The 20,688-nt window shown below is 31.3% G+C and overlaps 1 protein-coding gene across 1 annotated transcript in view; it reads right to left on the bottom strand.

Annotated features, from left to right (window-relative positions):
* Positions 1-20,688, bottom strand: part of LOC123711977 (glutamate receptor-interacting protein 2) — a 199,393-nt gene that overhangs the window by 132,191 nt on the left and 46,514 nt on the right. Inside the window, exon 2 of the mRNA XM_045664874.1 lies at positions 9,320-9,481. Within this exon, the coding sequence (XP_045520830.1) occupies positions 9,320-9,422 (103 nt within the window). The 5' untranslated portion in view covers positions 9,423-9,481. The remainder of the gene's footprint in view (positions 1-9,319; positions 9,482-20,688) is intronic.

Here is a 20,688-nt window from a genome sequence, read left to right as displayed (position 1 = left end):
CTTCACTATGTGTATGTGACATCCGTACAAATTTCGTTCGTTATATTTTGAGTTTAAAAACCTTTGAATATATATATTTATAAAAACTACAAAATAAGTGTACAAATCGCGAAAAGCGAAAAAAACGTATACAGCATAGTTAACGAAACTTATTTATTCAAACATTGCATGGACTTGTCAAAATGTTTTAAAAACATTTTAATGTTACGCATTTCCGCTCAAGCAATACATATCACAAACGTGAAAAATCCGGAATAAAACGTGACCTAGAACCGAAATATTCTAACTGTATACAGTTTTAAATACATACCTTTTAACTGAGGTCTCTTATGGTTTAAACCTTTATTTGTAAGTCGTTAGCGAAACTCGACATTTCATTTAAAATAAGGATTACTTTTTGTCTGCTCCTAATTCGGGAACGGAAAACTTTTTTGTAGTATTGTTTTGTATTGTCGTAAGATGATTGATCATGATGTTATAAGGGTTTGCATTCAAAGCAAAAATAATATTAATAACGTTTATAAAGTACTTATTTATTATTCTTAGTACGATAGTTAAAAGTATGAGGAATCTCTCGAGAGAATAAATAATAAGATAAAAAATATTTATTTCTTGCAAAATCAAAGTAACTTAATCTTATTATAATTGTTTAGTCATTTTTATTTGAACTATGAGAGAATAGTAGTTGATTGTTGGAATGAATAATTAAAGATAACACTTTTTTACCGGATTGAAGCTATGTATTATTATAAACTTAATAATTATTTTAAAAATTTCCGACGTTTCGCGTGCTTTACAGCATGCGTGGTCACGGTGACTTGAAGACAAAAGGTGTTGAATGTCAAAAAGTATCACAGCTGTAGATAAAGTTTTATTATCCGTATTTATTTCCCCGGAGTTGATATCGACTAAAAGTTTAATAATAATACAAAGCTTCAATCCCAAGTGTTTTCTTTAAATGTGTAAAAGCTATGTTAACAAAAGACAATACTATGAAAATTTAACTTTTGTTTCTGGATATTTATTAACTACATACTTGTTTACACACACATTTTTATAACATTATTATTGCACGGAGTAAAATAGAATGATTTACGAGGAAGTCTATATCTAATAATAGTAATAATATTTATCTAGGAAAAATTCTACGAAGTGAATCTCAAAGACAAGCTGAGTCGTATTAATGAATATTACAAATAATGTTTTCCTGTGTAATGTAGTGTACATAAACCTATTTTAACTGTTAAAATATTGTATTGTGACCGACAGCCCCAAAGAAAGCAAACAAAAATTAAATGTAAGGGACATTATTCGTATGCGCGTCATAAAAACAGAAAAACAATTCATTTCCAAGAAAATGTCTTAAACATTTGTTTGCAAATTAATGATATCTAAGTTCCTGTAGAAGCCGTAATTCACGTACACAACTTTTGGTATATAATCTGTTTGGAATAAAAAAAATATTCTTTTTAACATATGATTGATGTTCTTGTATAGCATAATATATTTTTTTAACAATAATTTGTTAATTAGTAACTATAACGATACCTATTTCAACTTAATAAGATATCGTGCCAGAAGATCTGTTGTATTAATCCTTTACATTTTGTATCCAACCTCTGAACTGACAATTATAAAAAAGTTTAGGATGTTTGTCTAAATTACTTTTTCAACATTGTTAAATCTGTTTTAACGATACATATATTAATTAGAAATAAATACGTATTAACGAAATTGATATCAAATAAATCCTGAATTAAATTGACGAAAACCGCAGATTCTCAATTAGAAATATTTTTTCTATATTGTAATTTTGTTTTAGTAAAACTTTAACTTATCTGTCTCATGCCATCACTTTCAAAATTCACAAGTACGACTATATGTACGTCAAATCATTCCTTACAGCCTGATTAATTAAAAAAACAATGATAGTTATCTTTAAAAATAACTCTTTTGTATTAGCTGAAACTTTTAGTCTTCTATGCAAATCTAGAGAGCCCTAACGCGCTTGTAATGTTAAGTAGTCTACTTTTAGGACGTCGAACCTGATCTAAGTGGCTCTTGAAAATCCTTTGCGTTCATGAGAATATACTTTTAAGCTACGTAACACAAAGCCTTAAAAAAGATATTGATTTTCATATTTAACTTCGTTTTTTTTAATATCTCTTTGAACACAAAAAATGTCGTAAGTAATTTAAAAGAGATGTTTCCTAAATAAATATTATATTCAATTTAGCTACTAATTTACTTCCGGATCATATATATAGTATATAACAAAATTCATTAACACTCGGTCGACTGCGTATTATAAAACATCATTCTTTTATTTCTCTGGTAAAAATATAAGGTTTTAATTGCACTTCAAAAAAATCTACTACAATTTTACTATATGACCTTATCTTTTTTGTGAACACAAGCCATTTTAAAGCTCCCAAGTTCACTCTGGGCTCTACCTTAAAGTGGCCTCAAACGACGACCTGGTGGACGATCCATTCCACGACGGCCCTAGCCCTGTCTGGCCAAGCTTTGAACGCCAACAACGATAATCCATACCAAAGGTACGGTAATTAATGAGCGCAATTAGATTTCAACTTCTACATACAATTTTGAATTAACAGTGTCCTGATATATAAAAGAATAATATTTTCATAAATTGACCATTCCTTACTTCTACCAAAAGCGGAACCTGGTCTCCTAAATGTCAAGACCTTCTTAAACAGCCATTAATTGGAACTACAGAATACGAGATCTTAACAAAAAAAAATCCAGATAAAACTTCCCACTCATAATTAACGTCGTGACGTAACATCCGGTAAACGAAAGATTTATGGACTAAGGATTCTATGAAATTATTTTCTTGAGTTTTATGCGTAGGTGGACTAAATTGTTATTAACAGAGCTCTTTGTCTATGTTTGTATATCACTAAATATTATTTTATATATTAAAAGGTATAGAATTAGAGAAAACAGATCAATCTTAATAATTACAAAACGGATCAATCTAAAACAAAAGAAAGGAGGTCTAGTAAAACAAACAAATGCTTTAAAGTCGAAGGAATCTAACGCAATTTATTAACAACGGCAGAATCGTTCTCACGGCCAGGAAATCTCAAATTAATTTACATAATTTAATATGAAACCGTACATCTACTGACTAACTCTGGACGACACTTTATTGACTGCACTTTGAAGTATGAGATGGTAAAGCCAAATTATAATGAACACTCTCCAAATACGCAAAATATAGATTTCGCAATGTAGTCATTCTGGCTGACTGTTTATTTTATTAAATATGTAATAGTTATACATAATTGTAATCACTGTAATCACTTTGTAGTTTTGACAATAATTTTCGCAGCGTACACGAAATAGGGATAGGTTTTTTTTCTTTAGGTTTATCTTTTTACCAATACCTTTTCTTATAAATATTGTATTGCCAGCCTTTAATTAAGCTTGACGGCTATTATTTCTAGGTAAACAGGCAGGAGGGTCACCTGATGTTAAGTTATGACTCCGCCCATGGACAGTCACATTGCCAGATAGTTTGCAAATGCGTTGCAGGCCTTGATTCTTTTCTTGAAAGACCCTAAGTCCTGCTGGTTTCACAAAGTGGCGGTGTGCGGCAAAAACTGCCTTTAGAAACGCTTAGTTGTGGAACGAATGTCGAGATGATATGGATGGTATTTAGTATTCTGCCTCGGTGTCCGAACATTGAAACTGCAGCTGCAGGTATTAGTCCGAAAAACTCCTCTAAACACTCTCCATAGTAAATGCGGTGGAAGATACAGAGAGACCCCACATCTCTACGCAACGCCAAGGGATGAAGCAAGTATAGAAAAAAATATATGATCCGCCTACTCTTTTGCCTCCTGTAAAGCGTATGTAGCTAAAAACTTTCCGTGGATAAAATAGAAAGCTTAGTTTAATAAACAAAACTTAGCGGAGCAGCGTTACACCATCCGCCGTAAAAATGACTAGATTACACTTTTAAAAAATATGTTGCAAAAATGTTGCTGAATTTATCTTCAACGGGAACACGCTCCATCACACTACTGTATAAAATGAAAACAGAGCATGCGTTATATCGTCGGATGGATGCGAAAATTGGATATGTTGTGAAAATTTAACGAAATGTTCGGTCATTTAAACGGAAAACTTATTCACTTAACTCAAGGCATTTGTTTCAACAAATTATATTAAATATTTCCCATGAAAATGTCAAATAAAGAATACAATACACGCTCCGATTCTGATTTAATTGCATTGCAATGTGTTGGTATTACTAAAGTATTTTATATTATACTTCAATTTGATGGGTTCATAGTAAAACGGAAATGGTATATTATGTTTTACAAATTCATTTCAGCATATGCTGCCCCTGTTGCTGCTTAACTTCACATTAAGATGGAGTGATAGGAATCTTATCCTTTTATTAAGAAATTGCAAAGACAATTGACGGAAAACCAGGGTAAGCCTGGCATAGAATACAAGGGATGAGAAATATAAAAAAATAATAACAGTCAAAAAAGTCGTTAATTTGTATATAGTCATAAAAAGACGCCTCAAAGCTTTTGAGATGTGATGTTACCGTCACAAGCATTACTGACTGACTGTTAAAATACGGAAAGTCGCATATCTCGTACACGTTTTGCTTGATCGTTGAAACGACTTGTTGCAGCTTATAATGATGGGCAAAATTCAATGCAAGAGAAGGCTGGTAGTAGGAAGAATTCTTGTTTGCGGAACATACAGATGAAATGAAAAAAAAACATAATTCTAGTAATATTGGTAATTGGAATGGTTTTAAACTGATTTGACGATGAGGCTGTTAATTTATAAGTTCAGTGACATATTACGTTTATATTAGATTGTCTCGTAATTTTTGAATAATTTTCACCATGTGATATTCCAGTGATATTCCTTACATGTACAATTATTAACAGCTATATGAAAACTGAAATTAAACTATCATTATTTCTAAGGTCTCAAATAATCTTGTCAAAAATCAGAAACACCATGCGAAGGAAGTTGGTGTTGAAAGTCACTATTGCTTTAAACGGAAGTTATTTAAAAGCTTTGGCAATTCACCCTATTTCAAATAGATTTTACTTTTAAATAAAAATATAATTCATTATTAAAAGTTATATGACCGTTTAGACTTATAACGGTAAGTGAAACAAATAAATCAAGGGCCTACAATGGACAAAAATTGTCCATAAACTGTATTGTTTTTAATCTCCATCTTAGTAAAAATTAAGAAACCGCTAAGCCTCTTTCAGTAGTAGGTAAAATAGGAGGTAAATTACATTTGAATGGCAATTAGTTTACATATTTTTTAGTAGTATTTATTTAATACGTTACGGCTATATTTGAATTAAAAGATTGAAAATTTTATCTTAAAAAATGATGTGGTTTGTCAGTACAATGTTAAATAAAAATAAAAGTATATCTAGTTTTTGAAAGAGCCCATATTCTATAATAGTTCATGATATTAGCAAGCACTTTAACATAAGTATAGATTTTTGTAATTGAAAAGACATTTCCATCAAGAAGCCTTTTTGCTGAAGGAAGTTATATAACATTGAATGCCATTATTCATTACTGCGTCTAACAGTGTACGCGGTTTCTATTGTATTTGCACAAATAGATTCAACCATGATTCTTTCATTGGATAATGTTTTATTACTTTCTCATTTCAAAGGTTTTATCTATAAATGTACTAAGTAAAAATATTAACTTTATTCTTGGGTTTTCTTAAAGTCGATTTAAAAGGATTTGTTTTTAATAAAGAAAATATTTTTGGTTCAGAAATACTTTATTGGACAGCTTCCATATAGTGTTTACCGACTTAAATTACAAATGGGTTTTATTAATGCGCCACATTTTGCATACATCCTTCATATGGCTAAAACAACTATTAAAGTAATGAACAACTCTGAGTAGGGTTGTTAAACTTTTCCATACAAACAAACTCAAATTAATTAGGGCATTAAACTTTTTGGCGCAATACTCAACAACACACGTTATAGCATAGTAATAAATCACATTATCATAATTTATTCTCTATCTCTGGTATCTTTGTGTATCCAATCCTATAGTTACGAAATGAGAATTGGGATCGGATTAAATATATATATAGTCGAGAAATAAGTAAATTAACATTCAAACATACAATACACTCAAGAAATTTAGGTTACTTACCTAATTAGATCATCATTGTCAAATAGCTGATACAAAAACAAGCATTTTAAATACGTATAATTAAAATAGTCTTCAACACGTTACACTAACTTAACCATGTATAACTAAAGTGACAAAACTCGTGTGGAAGCGCGCTCTTCACTAATTTAGAGAATTCCGAATTGTGCTCACATCTGTATGCAAGTATGTTCATACCAAACACGGAAAATATGTTAAGATATTGAAATGCTTAAACCTTCTGCTATTGTCTCGATTTCACTAAGTTTCATATTCTCAAATACCTTTTCTATATTTGAGATGTGATGAGATATCCTTCTGGATCTGGTGTCTATTGAGAATGTTTTTAGACGAGTTAGTATGTCGAAAACACTTATACATATATAAAACAACGGAAAGTTGCTTACATACCCTTGACCGGTACTACCCTTCAATAAATTATCATGGGTCAAATCCAGGGTAAAAGAAGTGTTGGTAGAAGGGGAAATCAGGGAAGTTAGGAAGTGGATTGGTTTCTTCATCTAGCAAAGGACAAGATGGCAAACATCCAGTAATGGAGAGGCACCAAAAGAGAAGAAACACCTTTTTATTCTAGTTTAATTATAAACCATGTAGCATCAGCTTCCAGGTCCACCCGCATGATTTTTGTGTATCTTGGCCAGCTTTTTGCGACTTTAAAAACAATTTTCATATTTCAGACAATTTACAGAAAGCCATAAATTGGAACTTATCTCGTTCACAGAGACCCAGCTGGGGTCCTTTTTTTGTTAAGGAAGTAAATGTGATTTTGTATTGAATCACCAAAGATCCATGGAGCATAGTATTTTTCTCAAATGATATTTAGTGGCCAGTAGCTAATCTGTTAAAAAAGAGAACCAGCTTTAAATTTGTTCACAATATACTTTTCTAAATTTCGAGCACATGGTCGAGGTTTTCGGTTTAAAAATTCAACATAATTTTACCATAAAACGAATCAGAATTGAGAATCATATTTTATATCTAATTAGAATAATATTAACTTTCAACAAATTATTTCTGACAATTCAAAACAGAACTTACTTTTCAAACTTACTTTACAGTCGGAGCTACAGATTTAGAAGTTGGAAGTTGTCAGAGTGAAAAAACGAATGTTAATTTTAAAAATTCACGAGAATTTTAAGCTTATTTTACGTAACAATACCAGCGTATTCTATTTTATAGACGGACTTCTAAACAGGGCCGAAGTGTTGTTCAACGTAGTCCCAAAAGCAATATGAGTTGAGATAACACAGGGAATATAAAAATTCTAATCTTAATTTTATGTTATTTGAATTAGTTCTTAAAGTAAAAGCAAAAAATGTATTCATGAACTGATATAACTACATTTTCGTCTGAAATACTCTCTCGTCTCTTCTTGATAAATTGTCTTTTAGCTGTAATAAAAAGACACGAATGTATACTTTAATTGAATTAGTGCAATTAGACTGATAATATTAAAATATAGGTTGACAGAAAAAAGTAGTATGAAAAAAATTCATTGTGATTCAAATGATAAAAATTCTTTCGTAATTTAATAAACATGTATTTCATTATAATCAAAGAAACTATTTCATGGACATGTCAACAGGCTCAAATCACATGATTGAATAGTTATCTGTCAATCAAATTGTCTAGTTAAACAAGTGTCGTGTAAACCAAAGATGATATGGTTCGTCAAACACCATTGACGTCGCATTCTAGGGCCTCTCATGCGTCTAAAGTGAATTCGACCGAGTCCTTATAAAGTACCTAAGAATGTCCGCTATTCGCAACCTCCTCGCTCGGGCTCTTTATTTAAAACCATTTTCTACAAGTGTTTGTAATTTATTAAGACAACTCTCGGAACGACGCGAAATTTCCATTTGCCATTAGATTTTCTTAATTCAAAGCTGATCTTTTCAACGGAAATCCGGGATTTGTTAACTCTATAATAAATTGAGTTGTTTATATGCTGTATAAAGTCGTAATATTGTTTTATTGGTTTGTTGTAATTAATTTTGTTACCTTTACTATAATATATATAATAACCAATACCAGTACCCCTCTGACGCAACACTGTTATAAAAGGAAATGGACAACCAATATCGGCAGCTTTTGATTTGAATTTTCATCTTTAATTAAGTCTCAATTATTGTACTAGTAATTAATTAAAGTAATATAAATACATTTTGTTTTTTTTGGGATTCACAGCTGGTCCTCACTTAATTATTTTCATAATATTTTTTCGTGTTGTATGCACAGATTGAATTTGTAACCTATGTATAAAATATACAATTGTGTTTAAAAAATACAATTATGACATTTTTGTGTGAATATTTGAAAGTCCATGTCTAATATTTGGCATTTCGAGATATATACCGTTAGAAGAAATTTCCTTTCTTTTCATTCAGTTTTATAAAGTATTTCTACATTGCTGATAAATTAACAAGTAGAATACGCCACTGCGTTACAATGATTTTAATTAAACAGTGCCTTAACAATTTGTTAAAGTAAAATTATAATTCTGTAGTTTGAATCACTGCAATTATAAAATGTGTACTGTCATTTGTATCCATTTGTATGTGTTATTATAAAGACTTTATTGTTTTATCATCAGTATCTAAACAGAATAAAATTTATTTTTAAGTTCGAAAACAAATGCATGAATAATAAATGCATGATACAAGAAAATATGGCATTACAAATTTTACACACATACTCTTAAATTACATTAAAACATAGAACTTACATGCAAGCAAGCAAAAATTTACTAAATCTAAACAAAAACTTAAACCTCACGAAGAGAATAAACAAGTAGAAATAATTATGAATTTCATGAATGTTAGTATTTTTTTTAACAGGCGCCAAACTGACCCATAGACACTCAATACCAAATGGCTCGCAAGTGCGTTGCCTTTTAAAATTTTAAGTAATTAAACTATAAGAGCCGTATTGCATTTTTAAATCATTAGAACCAGATCAGCTCGTATAAAAGACTTATGTCTAGTAAGTCTAGCATTATAAAGAAAGGATTTAGCTAAGGATAAGAAAAAGATTGATACCTCGCTATAATTAAAAATATGTTATTGTTAGCTTCTAATTAGTTATATTTGAATGCACTTACCATCTAACTCATAACCCTGGCCGCCCCACTGTGGCAGGTCGTGGGGATACCCTTTCGAGTCCGTCTTGCCTATGGAAATTTTAAGGCTTTTCCACAACTTCATCTTGCCACCATATTTACTTTATCCACCTCACATGCCTCACTAACACTTCGTCACTAGATCTGCAAAGATGGAATTCATTTAAAAATTTAGAAAGATCGCAGTCTATTGTGCATAGTATACGTTTAGTCATAATCGAAGTCTTCGACTACAGTATGTATATTATTGGCTGATTTTAGTATTATAATCTGGTTTTATCATAGTCTTATTAAATAATCTAGCGAGAAACAAAACCTTTTTTCGATTTCATGCTATAATTATTTTAGCTGTTAGTCAAATTAAAGCAATCGATTATAGAATTAGGTTCGTTTAATTCTGATGATTAATTTTATTTTATTTATTCTACACACAATCAGAAATAACGAACACAAACTGGACACAGTTTTTCTGACCATCAGGACGACGAAGAGTGTAAGTTATTTACATATAAACTTAGGCCAATGACATACATAACCTAACATTATAAACATGGTATACGTATTGCGTGAAAACGTCACAAATGCATTCAAAAATCGCGCATCAGCCAATGCAAGAAGCCTGTTTTCCACGAGAATTCTTATTATAATTTATTCATATGGAAATTTTTTTATTGTTTTTTGTTAGACCATTACGAAGTTAAGGTTTTTTTAATATGAGTAGAACAGGCTCACTTGATGTTAAGTGATAGCCATGGACACTGTCATTCCCAGAAGGCACGCCTTGCCGGCCTTTTAAGAATTGGTACGCTCATTTTTTGAAGGAGTCTAAGTTGGTTGGAAGCTTATTAAATGTTGAATAAGATACTAAGTCTTTGTGTCTTTACAACTAAGGCTCAGTCAGTCATAAAACTATTGCGGAGTATCTTTAATAAGTCATGGTTAATTCATGAGTATTGTGTGCGGTGAACCGTGACAGATGCGATTCATAGAAACAAGTGACCCGTAACGAACGGATGTTACTTTGAACTGATTTCGTGACTTTCATGTTTTGCTGTTGAACTAAACTTCATTACACATATGGGGAATATCTTAAGACAATCTATACTAATATTATTAAAAATAAGGAAATGTTTTATATAGCGAGAGGACTTTGACATTATTAAGCAGTTGTAACAATTTCTTTTCTCTTTAAAATATGAAGTTATAGTTTGTTTAATGTAAATTACATTCAAATTTGTTTATCAATTTTTGTTACGTATATTTTGTATAGTCAAAGTTAGTTAATTATCCATTTTATGATAGGTATGTGTGTAGCTGTTAGATTACTTATAAATAAAAAAAATATATGCAGGACTTGCTTGTTACGGATAAACACAAAAAACTCGTTCTATATAATATATAAATATTTATTCAATTTTTTCTCGAAAATTATTACCTTCCGTAAGTTTGTAATGCCCAGAATGGTCCAAAGTAAAGTTATAAAGGCCCGTTAACGTAACAAATATGTACTTGTTGAAATATAACTTAATAGTAACAGCACTTGGAAGATAGCTGCCATTATCGACAAGAAACAAATGCTACATGTCAAGACATCGTCTGAACGAATAACAAATCTAATTTGTATCACTGACGACCACCACTCCAAAACGCTAATGCTAAGTGATGATTTGCCGAATATTATACAAGAACGCGAAAATCAGAATACGTTTTTACGAAACTCGCATTTGTATGAAGCAATTGTACCACAATATAGATGGAAATATTTTCGCGCTCCTGAAAATAAAGCTGAATATTTTATTGTATATGTATTCTTATAATTGAATTTAATAAATATATAATTAATCCAAAACACAATTGGTACGTAAATTAGGTGGGTAAACTTTATTTTACACATTTTCTAATTACAATTATTGATATTGAAATAGTAAGTGAAAACGAACTATGAACTAAAATTGTTGTATTGATGTATAGAAATTCTTTACGAAACTATAGGACAATTGGTGCTAGACAGATAAGCATTTAAAAGCGACTATAAGGTATTCGAGAACTATATTTATCATTCTTTTTTCTCTACACTGGATACAAAGAAAACGGTAGTCCCTATTCACTAGACGCCAGGTGAGAAAAATTCAAATACGGAGTACGTAGAAAAATTATTAAAGAGGGTGTCAATTGTCAGGTCTCTTAAGAGGGAGGGAGAATTTGCGCATTTTGCGTAGAATTCCGTATATTAACTACTCTTTAATTGAGATAGATATAAAAGAGAGTGTGTTGGCTGGTTTATTATATAATAGTGACGAATGGACAGAAATCTATAATTTTAATCATTTGTTTCGTAATTCTACAGCTAAAATGATTTACGATGGAGAGACTAGTCAGAAGGAGCGATAGAGAGACAAAGACAGACGGAGAACGATTGTTTGAATAATGTCTCGTAAGCACAACCTGAATTTTAACAAAAACGGGACTTGTAGATAAATTGTTGGAGGTAATGAGATCAGAAATACTGACGCCATAAATTAGTTTGTTGGCATCAGCCGTTTAATTTCGACATTGGAGTCTACTTTTTAAAGGCTTCTTCGACCGCTCAATCGAACTGATGCCGCATTTTTTTAAAATGTAATCTCAGTGTTGGCCTTAAGGGCCTTTACAGCTCAGCCCGAGCTGTTTTGGTGAGCGTAGCTCGGCCTAAATTAGAGCCCTACCAACCAGTTCCTGTATTTATAGCACACAATTTTGTTATAAACAACAAAACATTACGTGTAGTCGTTCCACGACCAAACCCGAATCGACTAGAGTCAAACGGAACGAGGCACGAGTGTCAAAGATTACTTTAAAATTTATTATCAATATGTTTCAAATGTTTAAAGTTATGATAAATTACTTTTACCACCATTGAATAGTTGTTAATTTATACATCTAGTAATATTGGCAAATCGAATAAACCACAGAACAGTTATGAACTAATTTGACTTTGAAGTTATTAAATTATAATGACAATGGCAGCCGACACTAACGCCTTTGTTCCGACATATGTATTTATAAACAATTATACTAAAGATATAACCAAAGATAGAATACATAAAATATATATTTACGACGGGTAAAAGATAGTTAAAATAATTAAATACATTTAACTAAGTATTGCCTAATTCGGCTGTGTTGTGAGATGATGTATTACAAAACCAAACGAAATACTTATATTATGTTGATCCAGAATATCCAAATTAAGAATTATCTCTCATCTCCTACGGAGACGAATATTAATTTATTCTTAAAATGCTGGCAACGCACTCTGGCACGGGGAGTGTCCATGGGCAGCGGTATCACTGAACATTAGGTGAGCCTCCTGCCCGTCTTCGTCTGATTAAAAATGGAGAAAAGATAGATATTCAACTTAGATAACAGGATCCTTATAGTTGTTGTTATAAAAATTAAATTGTATTTAATAATAATATATATAATTAGATAGCGTCGCACCTACTTGTAGCAGACGAGAAAATCACAAACAAAGACACTGGTGGAATAATATTAGCGTCTTAAGTTGTTCTAAATAACGGCAATTTCAAATATCAACACATTTAATATCCAAATTGTGCTGTGTGTACTGAGTATAACTATACTTATATTATTATATATAAATAAAATTCTCGTATCAGCGATTTAACTTTAATTTCTTAAATTCCTTCAAGAAAAGAGCGTACAAATTCTTAAAAGGCCGGCAACGCACTCGCAAGCCCTCTGGCATTGATAGTGTCCATGGGCGGCGGTATCACTTAACATCAGGTGAGCCTCCTGCTCGTTTGCCCTCTTTTTAAAAAAAAATCTTCTGAAACGGTTTGACCAATAATGAAAGTTTATTGAATAAAAAACTCAATCATTTTTTTCATTAAATTTTGTATAAGCCTTCTGCCACCAACTACTACTTTCAATGCAATTAAAATTACTTGTAGTTTAATAATATTTATATGGCAAAAGGTAAGTAGAGCATAGGTTAGTTAATCATCTTATAATTATTATTGTATATTTTAATGTAGATTTATTGTTCCCTTGTCTATTAAAACTTTAATAGAGGAGAGGTTTTTAATTCGACATGTTTTCCGTTACGTTTCGTGTTGATTATTTATACAATTAAAAACATTTTTTACTTAAATATCTTTTTATAAGTAAAACTAAATCGCTTAACAAAAATAATCTAGATAGGAAGAAAATTTAACCAACTTGAAGTTGATTATAATTTACATTCGCACTTAAACAGACTTAGCCATGTGAATACTGAGGCAATCCATCTTCTTAATACAACAGGAATCTGAACCGTTTGAGTTAATAAACCTAGTGTACTGAATATAAGTGTAAGTGCAGTATCTCGGACACACGAAAGTGTCATAACATAGAACACTAAGACTGTTAATGAACATTACCTTAGTTTAAGATATTCATTAGAATTGTAGAAAATTAAGTCAACAAAATATTACTTATTAGCCATAATGAATGTATAGGCTAGATTGTAATTCATGTAAAGTCGTACTTCGTCGTCTCTAACTGAAAAATAACTCTACTGAAAAATAAGTAAAACTAAATTGATTTGCAAAAATAATCTAGATAGGAATTAAATTCTTTAATCTAGATAGATAATAAGGAAAGCTTTAGTTTGAAAATCTTTTACATCAATTATCAAGTTATAATGATCGGGAAATAAAGGTTAAATCTTAATTTTATTATAATAACCTCGTCAACGACCGTCCGTGCGGCTGGATCCCTTGACGTTGCGTAAATATGTGGGAATCTCTATACATCATCTACCGCATTTACCATGGAAAGTGTTCAGAGGAGTTGTTCGTACCAATACCTGCAGCTGAGTTTGTTTATAGGACGTTAAGGCTTCTGCCTTACAAAATATCATCCGTACCACCACGATGTCCGTCGTTCCACAACTGAGCGTTGCTTAAGGCAGTTTTTGCCGCGCACCACCACTATGTGGAACCAGCTGGCCACTGAAGTATTTCCGAACCAATTCCCTTAAAAATTAAAAAGAAAAAGGACTAATCGTAAAAACAATTAATTTAAAAGAAAGGGTGATATTATATTAATTCTTTAAGTCCTTAACTCGAAAACTAATTATTAATCTATTAATAGACAACAAATTTTTGCGGTCCCGCGGCTAACGAACCTCCTCTTCGATAACTAAATTTGCCTAAAGAAAGTAAAGAGTCCCGTACCTAACTTAAGACGATAATTGGAGATCGTCGTTCGTCGTAACTAATACTCTGGATTTGTGCCAAATGGTTTTTTTAGTTTTAGAACTATAGTTATAACTTTGAATCACTTTGTGAATAAGTACTTAATCAGCTTTTACTTGGCGATCTCTTGAATTTGATTAGAGCTATTTCTCTTTTAAAGATATCATTTTAGTTATCAAGAAAACCAGTTGTTCCACATAGTATAACACTTTTTGAATCAATTACATGGAAGAGATATATATGTACTTCAATCTTCTGGGAGTATATTCCACGGGACTCCGAACCACTTGGTGTCTCCGCAAGCTGCAAAGCTAATTTTTATTTCTTATTTGAAGTTGCTGAACTATCCGATCGCAAAGATTCACCGGGTACATTATGTGTTTGGCCAAAATAAAAGCTTTTGTCCGAGCAACGTCTTTTCTGCTCTAGTTCGGACCTGAATGGGGCAATGCCGTATTAATATTGATCAGAGATATTAATAAAAACAAATATGTATACTTAATGTTAAAAACATGTAAAACAATTATACTGCAGAGATTGAATTAACAATAATAACATTAGCGCAGCGCACAACAGAACATTTCTCAAAACATCTGCGCCATTAGGTCGCCGATGTAAACACCAACATCCATTTATAACTGTCTTGTTTGCTTCTTGCACTTAGTTTAATAATAAATTGATAAAAAATAAAATAAAGTCATAAAATATAAATAGAACGATTTTCTATCATATTTATTACCAAAATGTTTGTTTAAAAATTAACAGTTTACAATCCTATTTTTGAATTTGGCAGGATTTGCTTTTTGCCAAAATTTATATTTAAAAAGTTAATAAAATTTAAATGTCAAAATTATTGCACAGGTTGATTTAAACATAGCAATATGTTAATTTACTTATGGACTTTATTATCTGTGTATTTGCACATTGGCTGAATTCACAAGAATTGCATAATTTATAATTAGTTATAAAATGGTTTAAGTTTTTACTTGTTATGTTTATATTATGTTTTTAGTTTAGTTTATATTATAGTATTAAGTTACTGTAAAAATAGGAACTAAGGAAATAAATAAATCTTGTAAAAGTGATAAATAATTTTGCCCATAGGCGCACTGGCCTTTTAAGAATTGGTACGCGCTTTAGCTGCAAATTTAAGCAGGTCTAGCAATCGGATGAAACCTTTAATTTATTCATTTCATTAATAGTTTCGATGCTAGTCTAGTTTAATAATGTAAAATTGTATACTAGAAATTGAGAATTTTTTTTTAAAGATGGTAAAGTATAAAAAAAACATTTTATATACTACAAGAAATATGGTGACAGCAAATATATACCACTAAGTGTTCTAATTGGTCAAAGCGAGATGAACGGCAGTACGCAATAGATGAACCGAACTATGAATACCCACAAGACTTAATTGTATGCCACACATTTACAGAAATTAATAAACTAAACCATCAGAATTGTATTTGTTTTACGCAAATACTAATAATTCAATTGTCTTTAACGGATACTAACGTGATTTATTACTTTATGTTCATACCTGCCATGACTGTGAGTGCTTAGTGTAAAGTGCTAAACAGTGGTAAGTGAAAAAAAAAACAGTACAAGAGAACATAATGTATTTCCCTTAATAGAGACTGTATGTAGTGTTAGTGGACACTTTCTTACGTTAAATATCCTTTTTAGTGAATTAGGTTAGTTTTAAATAAATTATTAGTCTTAAGTTAGGCTAGAGTGTAATAATAAATTGAGTCTTTGTACAGAGAAAATTTATAAAAAAAATTGCATACCCAGAATTTGACGTTTCGATTTCGATTTTCTAATATTTATAAATTATTTTATACAGACATTAGTTTTAAATACGTCGTAATGCGTCAGTCTCTATGTGTACACTGTCAATGAAAAAATACAAAATAATTTGTATTTCATTGCCGCAGAACACGATTAAGATTATTGACAATTGACACTACGGTGTACATACCTTCCACAGAATGCTAATCATCTATATCTCTGTCTACCCCTTGTCTTGATTATTCTGTATTACCCCTTACGATTTCCTAAAAGCTTTTGAATCAAAACGTCTATTACAAATATTTGTGTGGAACTAAAAAGACCTTTTATTCACTTTATCCTCGATATCTTTGGCTATTCTTTCTTGGTGGCGTGCTCAAGTGGGGAAGACGGATATTTAAAGTGATCCGATACTTAAGTTCCTCTCTAAGATGATGCTGATGTAAGGGTAACCTTAATGAGCTCAGTTGATTATATCGGTTAAGAAATATTTTCATTATTCGTTTTATGTCCTGCTTGGTTTTAATACTACGATTAATTGCTGTTTAACCAGTAAAAAAACGAAGAAAGAATGAAAAATCTTTTATTCCCTGATAACTAGAAGACTCCCCAGGTTATCAGATCTTACAACACCAGGAGGAGTAAAGTTAATTCTTCAAACATACATAGACATAGGAATTATAGCACACTTGAAATCGGGAAGATTATAAAATTTATAATCTTAATAACTGACAAGTTTCTTTTCTTTATTAAACTAATTAAAAAAACTGAGGTCCGATTTCCGATTCCAAAGGCGTCATTCCCTTTCCCGTACTAACCTTGAGGAAACCTTGTCATCATCCCATCTCTTAAAGCCTAAATAATTATTCTCAAATATTATGCAATTCCAAGTATCACATACTTATCTACATATAAGAGTGATAACTTTACTGTTAATTAAAAATCATACAAACATTGATTTCCTATTTTTAAACAGAAGTATATCGTACTTGGATTGTAATGAAACCATACATATATATCTGCAGTGTGAGATGAGCTCTCAAAGGTAATTTGAAGCGGAATCACTTTGAGCCTTTATGAATACTGTATACTGCAGATTTTTTTTCTGTCCGGGTTGTTCTAAACAATACATGTTGTAGGAAATAAATGTTATTTTAAATAAAACCCTAGAACCTCCTTTGAAGTATGCGCGACTTGGGTATATAAGAATTAATTATAATCAGTGTTTTTCCTGTGTTTTAAAACAAAGCTGTCACGTTTTGAAACTAAGTTCCCATTATTTGTTTTCCACTACATGTAGTTACAGTTGAGCATCATTCATATTTGTTTCCTTGTTCGGGTTTATTTTGTTTGTTTTAAAAATGGTTGGTTAAGATAAATGCATAAACGAGCGTGGCCATACATAGTCAGTGAAATAACCAAGCAAAATAATAAATAAAAAAGGCTATATTTGAGTTCGACAAGGATTACATTAAATTTAAATATATTTTTTTAATTACAGTACACGACATCTGACGGAGTGACGGCCTCCTTCAAATACATCCATTTGCCTCTCATCTTCCCCACTATTTTATCTAAATATTATTATTATTACGTACGTATAAAATGAACCACGTTTATACCACAGAGAAAAGTATGTGTGATTTGTTCCGTACAAAGGCCAAATACATATCAAGTCTTAAATATATTTAAACAAACTACAAAGATAATGTTACATAGCATTACAGTAGTTTATATATAATTTATATTTGCGTTCTTACTGGCTTTTATAGGAATTTATCATCATTTATCCCATATCACGTAATATGACGCCCTTTTCCTTGGTCTGGTGCGTTTAATATAACTTTACAAGATCTGTGGTAACTGGTCACCCACCCGAATCTAAAATAGGGTATCTACACTGATATTATATAGAGGAAAGATTAGATTGTTCGTTTGTTAGTATCGAATGGTCTCTAAAACTTCTGGACCGATTATCGCGTATACTGCGAAAACTATTCACACTAGAGCAAACTGATGTACTACAGTTGAATAGGAGGCATCAATATCTACATACCGCGATACCATGTCTTACATATATAAAATAAATATCTAGCTGTCAATTACCGGAACACAACGGTACTAATATTTTAGAAATAAATTTTAAATCTTAAGGACAATAAATCAAACTGATTTTTTTTAGTAACTTTTCCATACAATGCATGGTGCCGATTATAAGTAAAAACAAGTTACTTAAAACTCTTCCGTAACTTATATGATAATATATAGGTGTGTAAATCGTGGACTATATATGGATGTGTAAGTGTAATGTTATGTTAAAGTTATTAGATACTCCATTTCTATAACAACTTTATCTCTAATATATCAACTACATATTTGATAAATATAATTATTGAATAAAACCAGCCTTATCTTCCTCAACAATGTCTCTTCGATTTTGAGGTGATTCGTTATAAAAATATAAATCTATAATCATATTAACATTAATAACAATACCTATTATTTATTCACAACTGTTAACAGAATGTGTACATATATACAAATAAATACAAGTTATAATCAAATAAGTTTTTTAAAAACAATTAATTTACTTCACAGATAAGAAACAAATGATAAAAGTAAAAAGTCGTATGATGTCGAACCGTTTTCTATATAATGATTGTCACTAAACACTGTAGGCCAAAGAATGAACACTTAATTACACAAAATCGATAAAGGCCTGTCGACAATGTCACCCCACACTCATCTATCAACGATTATATTTCGGTCACGTCGAAGCTTCAATTTTAATTAGATTTGCTCCCCCGTCTTGAATTTATTTTTAGGCGCATCGATGGGTTAATTTAGGAAATTTTTAATCTTAATCGAACTGATATATCGGCGATTTATTACTAAGACTTTACGATTACTTTCAACGAGGTACTTACATTGCATGGTGGCGGTGTTTGAAGGTCTACCTCATAGTAAAAAGGCCAAATGTATAATTCGTTATTGGAGAAAACAAATAAAGCAATTGTCATGTTTGTATGCACCGTAGAAGCATTGTTTAAGAGCACAAGAAAAACGAAAAGGCCGTGATTTGACAGACGGGGGTTGAGAATCGCACGCGTAATACAACGAAAACAATTCTCTATAAACATTTTTTTTATAAAGAAGCAAAAAAACACGGTATTTATTGTTTAATAAACTATGTGATCAACTTCTCGAGATAAAATGAATGACACGCAGAAATATATCAGTTCAAGTCAACTATAAAACAAAAGCTTTTTTTCCGTTTAAACTAAAAATAAAAATTATATAACGTGAAAATTCGTTCAAAATACAATTGTCGAGTTTTCGCTTGGTCCCGCTGCAGCGAACTGCGCAATAACAATCGCTTGGAGCTCGTTAGACCCAGTCACTCGTTAGAACTGAACTAACTTAGTTACAAATAACCATTGTTAAATGAATTAGTTTTATTTCGATAGAAAATTGTATTGATACAATAATATTTAACGATTCTAAGTCTTTCAGAGTAAAAATAATTATTATACTCTAAACAATGTTATAATGTTCATTACAAATAACGATCCACACTATGATGACGCCAAAAACCCAATATGCGGGAAAATACAAACATTTATTTTGATTCTGATTCAGTGTCAAAACTACGCTATAAGTAAAGTGTGTCTCAGCGTGGATTTTAATCTTTAAACACAAATTTCTCGGTAACCCATGCGGCTAGCGGGAGGAGAGTGGTAGCGTTCGGTAGGTAAGGAGATTTTTTAATCGCTATGTCGGATTGGTCTGGTAGGCACTGCGCGTACGCAGTTGAGACATACTTTTTGTAATGAGTTTTCGATGAGGGAAGCACAAAGCAAATTTTGTACATCGCTTTGAAATTAGCCGTTTAAGTGACGCCCCAAGCATTCCATTAATTAAGTCGTGGGTAGAAAAGTTCAGAGCTACAGGATGTTTACTGAATCATTATATTCGCCCACGAAATGGACCTATGCGATCGATTGAAGCCATCGACCGCGTCGCAGTCGCGGTTGCACAGCATCCACGAAGATCAGTTAAAAAACATTCAGCTTCTTTGAGCTCAAGTATTAAACGAATTTTGGCCTTAGACTTAATATTACATCCTTATAAGATCCATTCAAAAAATCAAACCAGAAGACATCCCATCGAAAAATTTACTGTTAGAAGATGTTAGAGATTTTTTCAAAGGAAAATGGAACGAGCAATGTTTATTTTACTGATGGGTCACACTTTCACCTCGAATGGTACGTCAATCGTCAAAATTGCAGCTACAAAAGCAATCCAAAACAAAAACATCAA

This window comes from Pieris brassicae, chromosome 7 (assembly GCF_905147105.1).
Source record: "Pieris brassicae chromosome 7, ilPieBrab1.1, whole genome shotgun sequence".
Taxonomy (NCBI): domain Eukaryota; kingdom Metazoa; phylum Arthropoda; class Insecta; order Lepidoptera; family Pieridae; genus Pieris; species Pieris brassicae.
The sequence above is the reverse complement of the archived record's forward strand: the minus strand, read 5'-3'. Positions and strand labels throughout refer to the sequence as shown.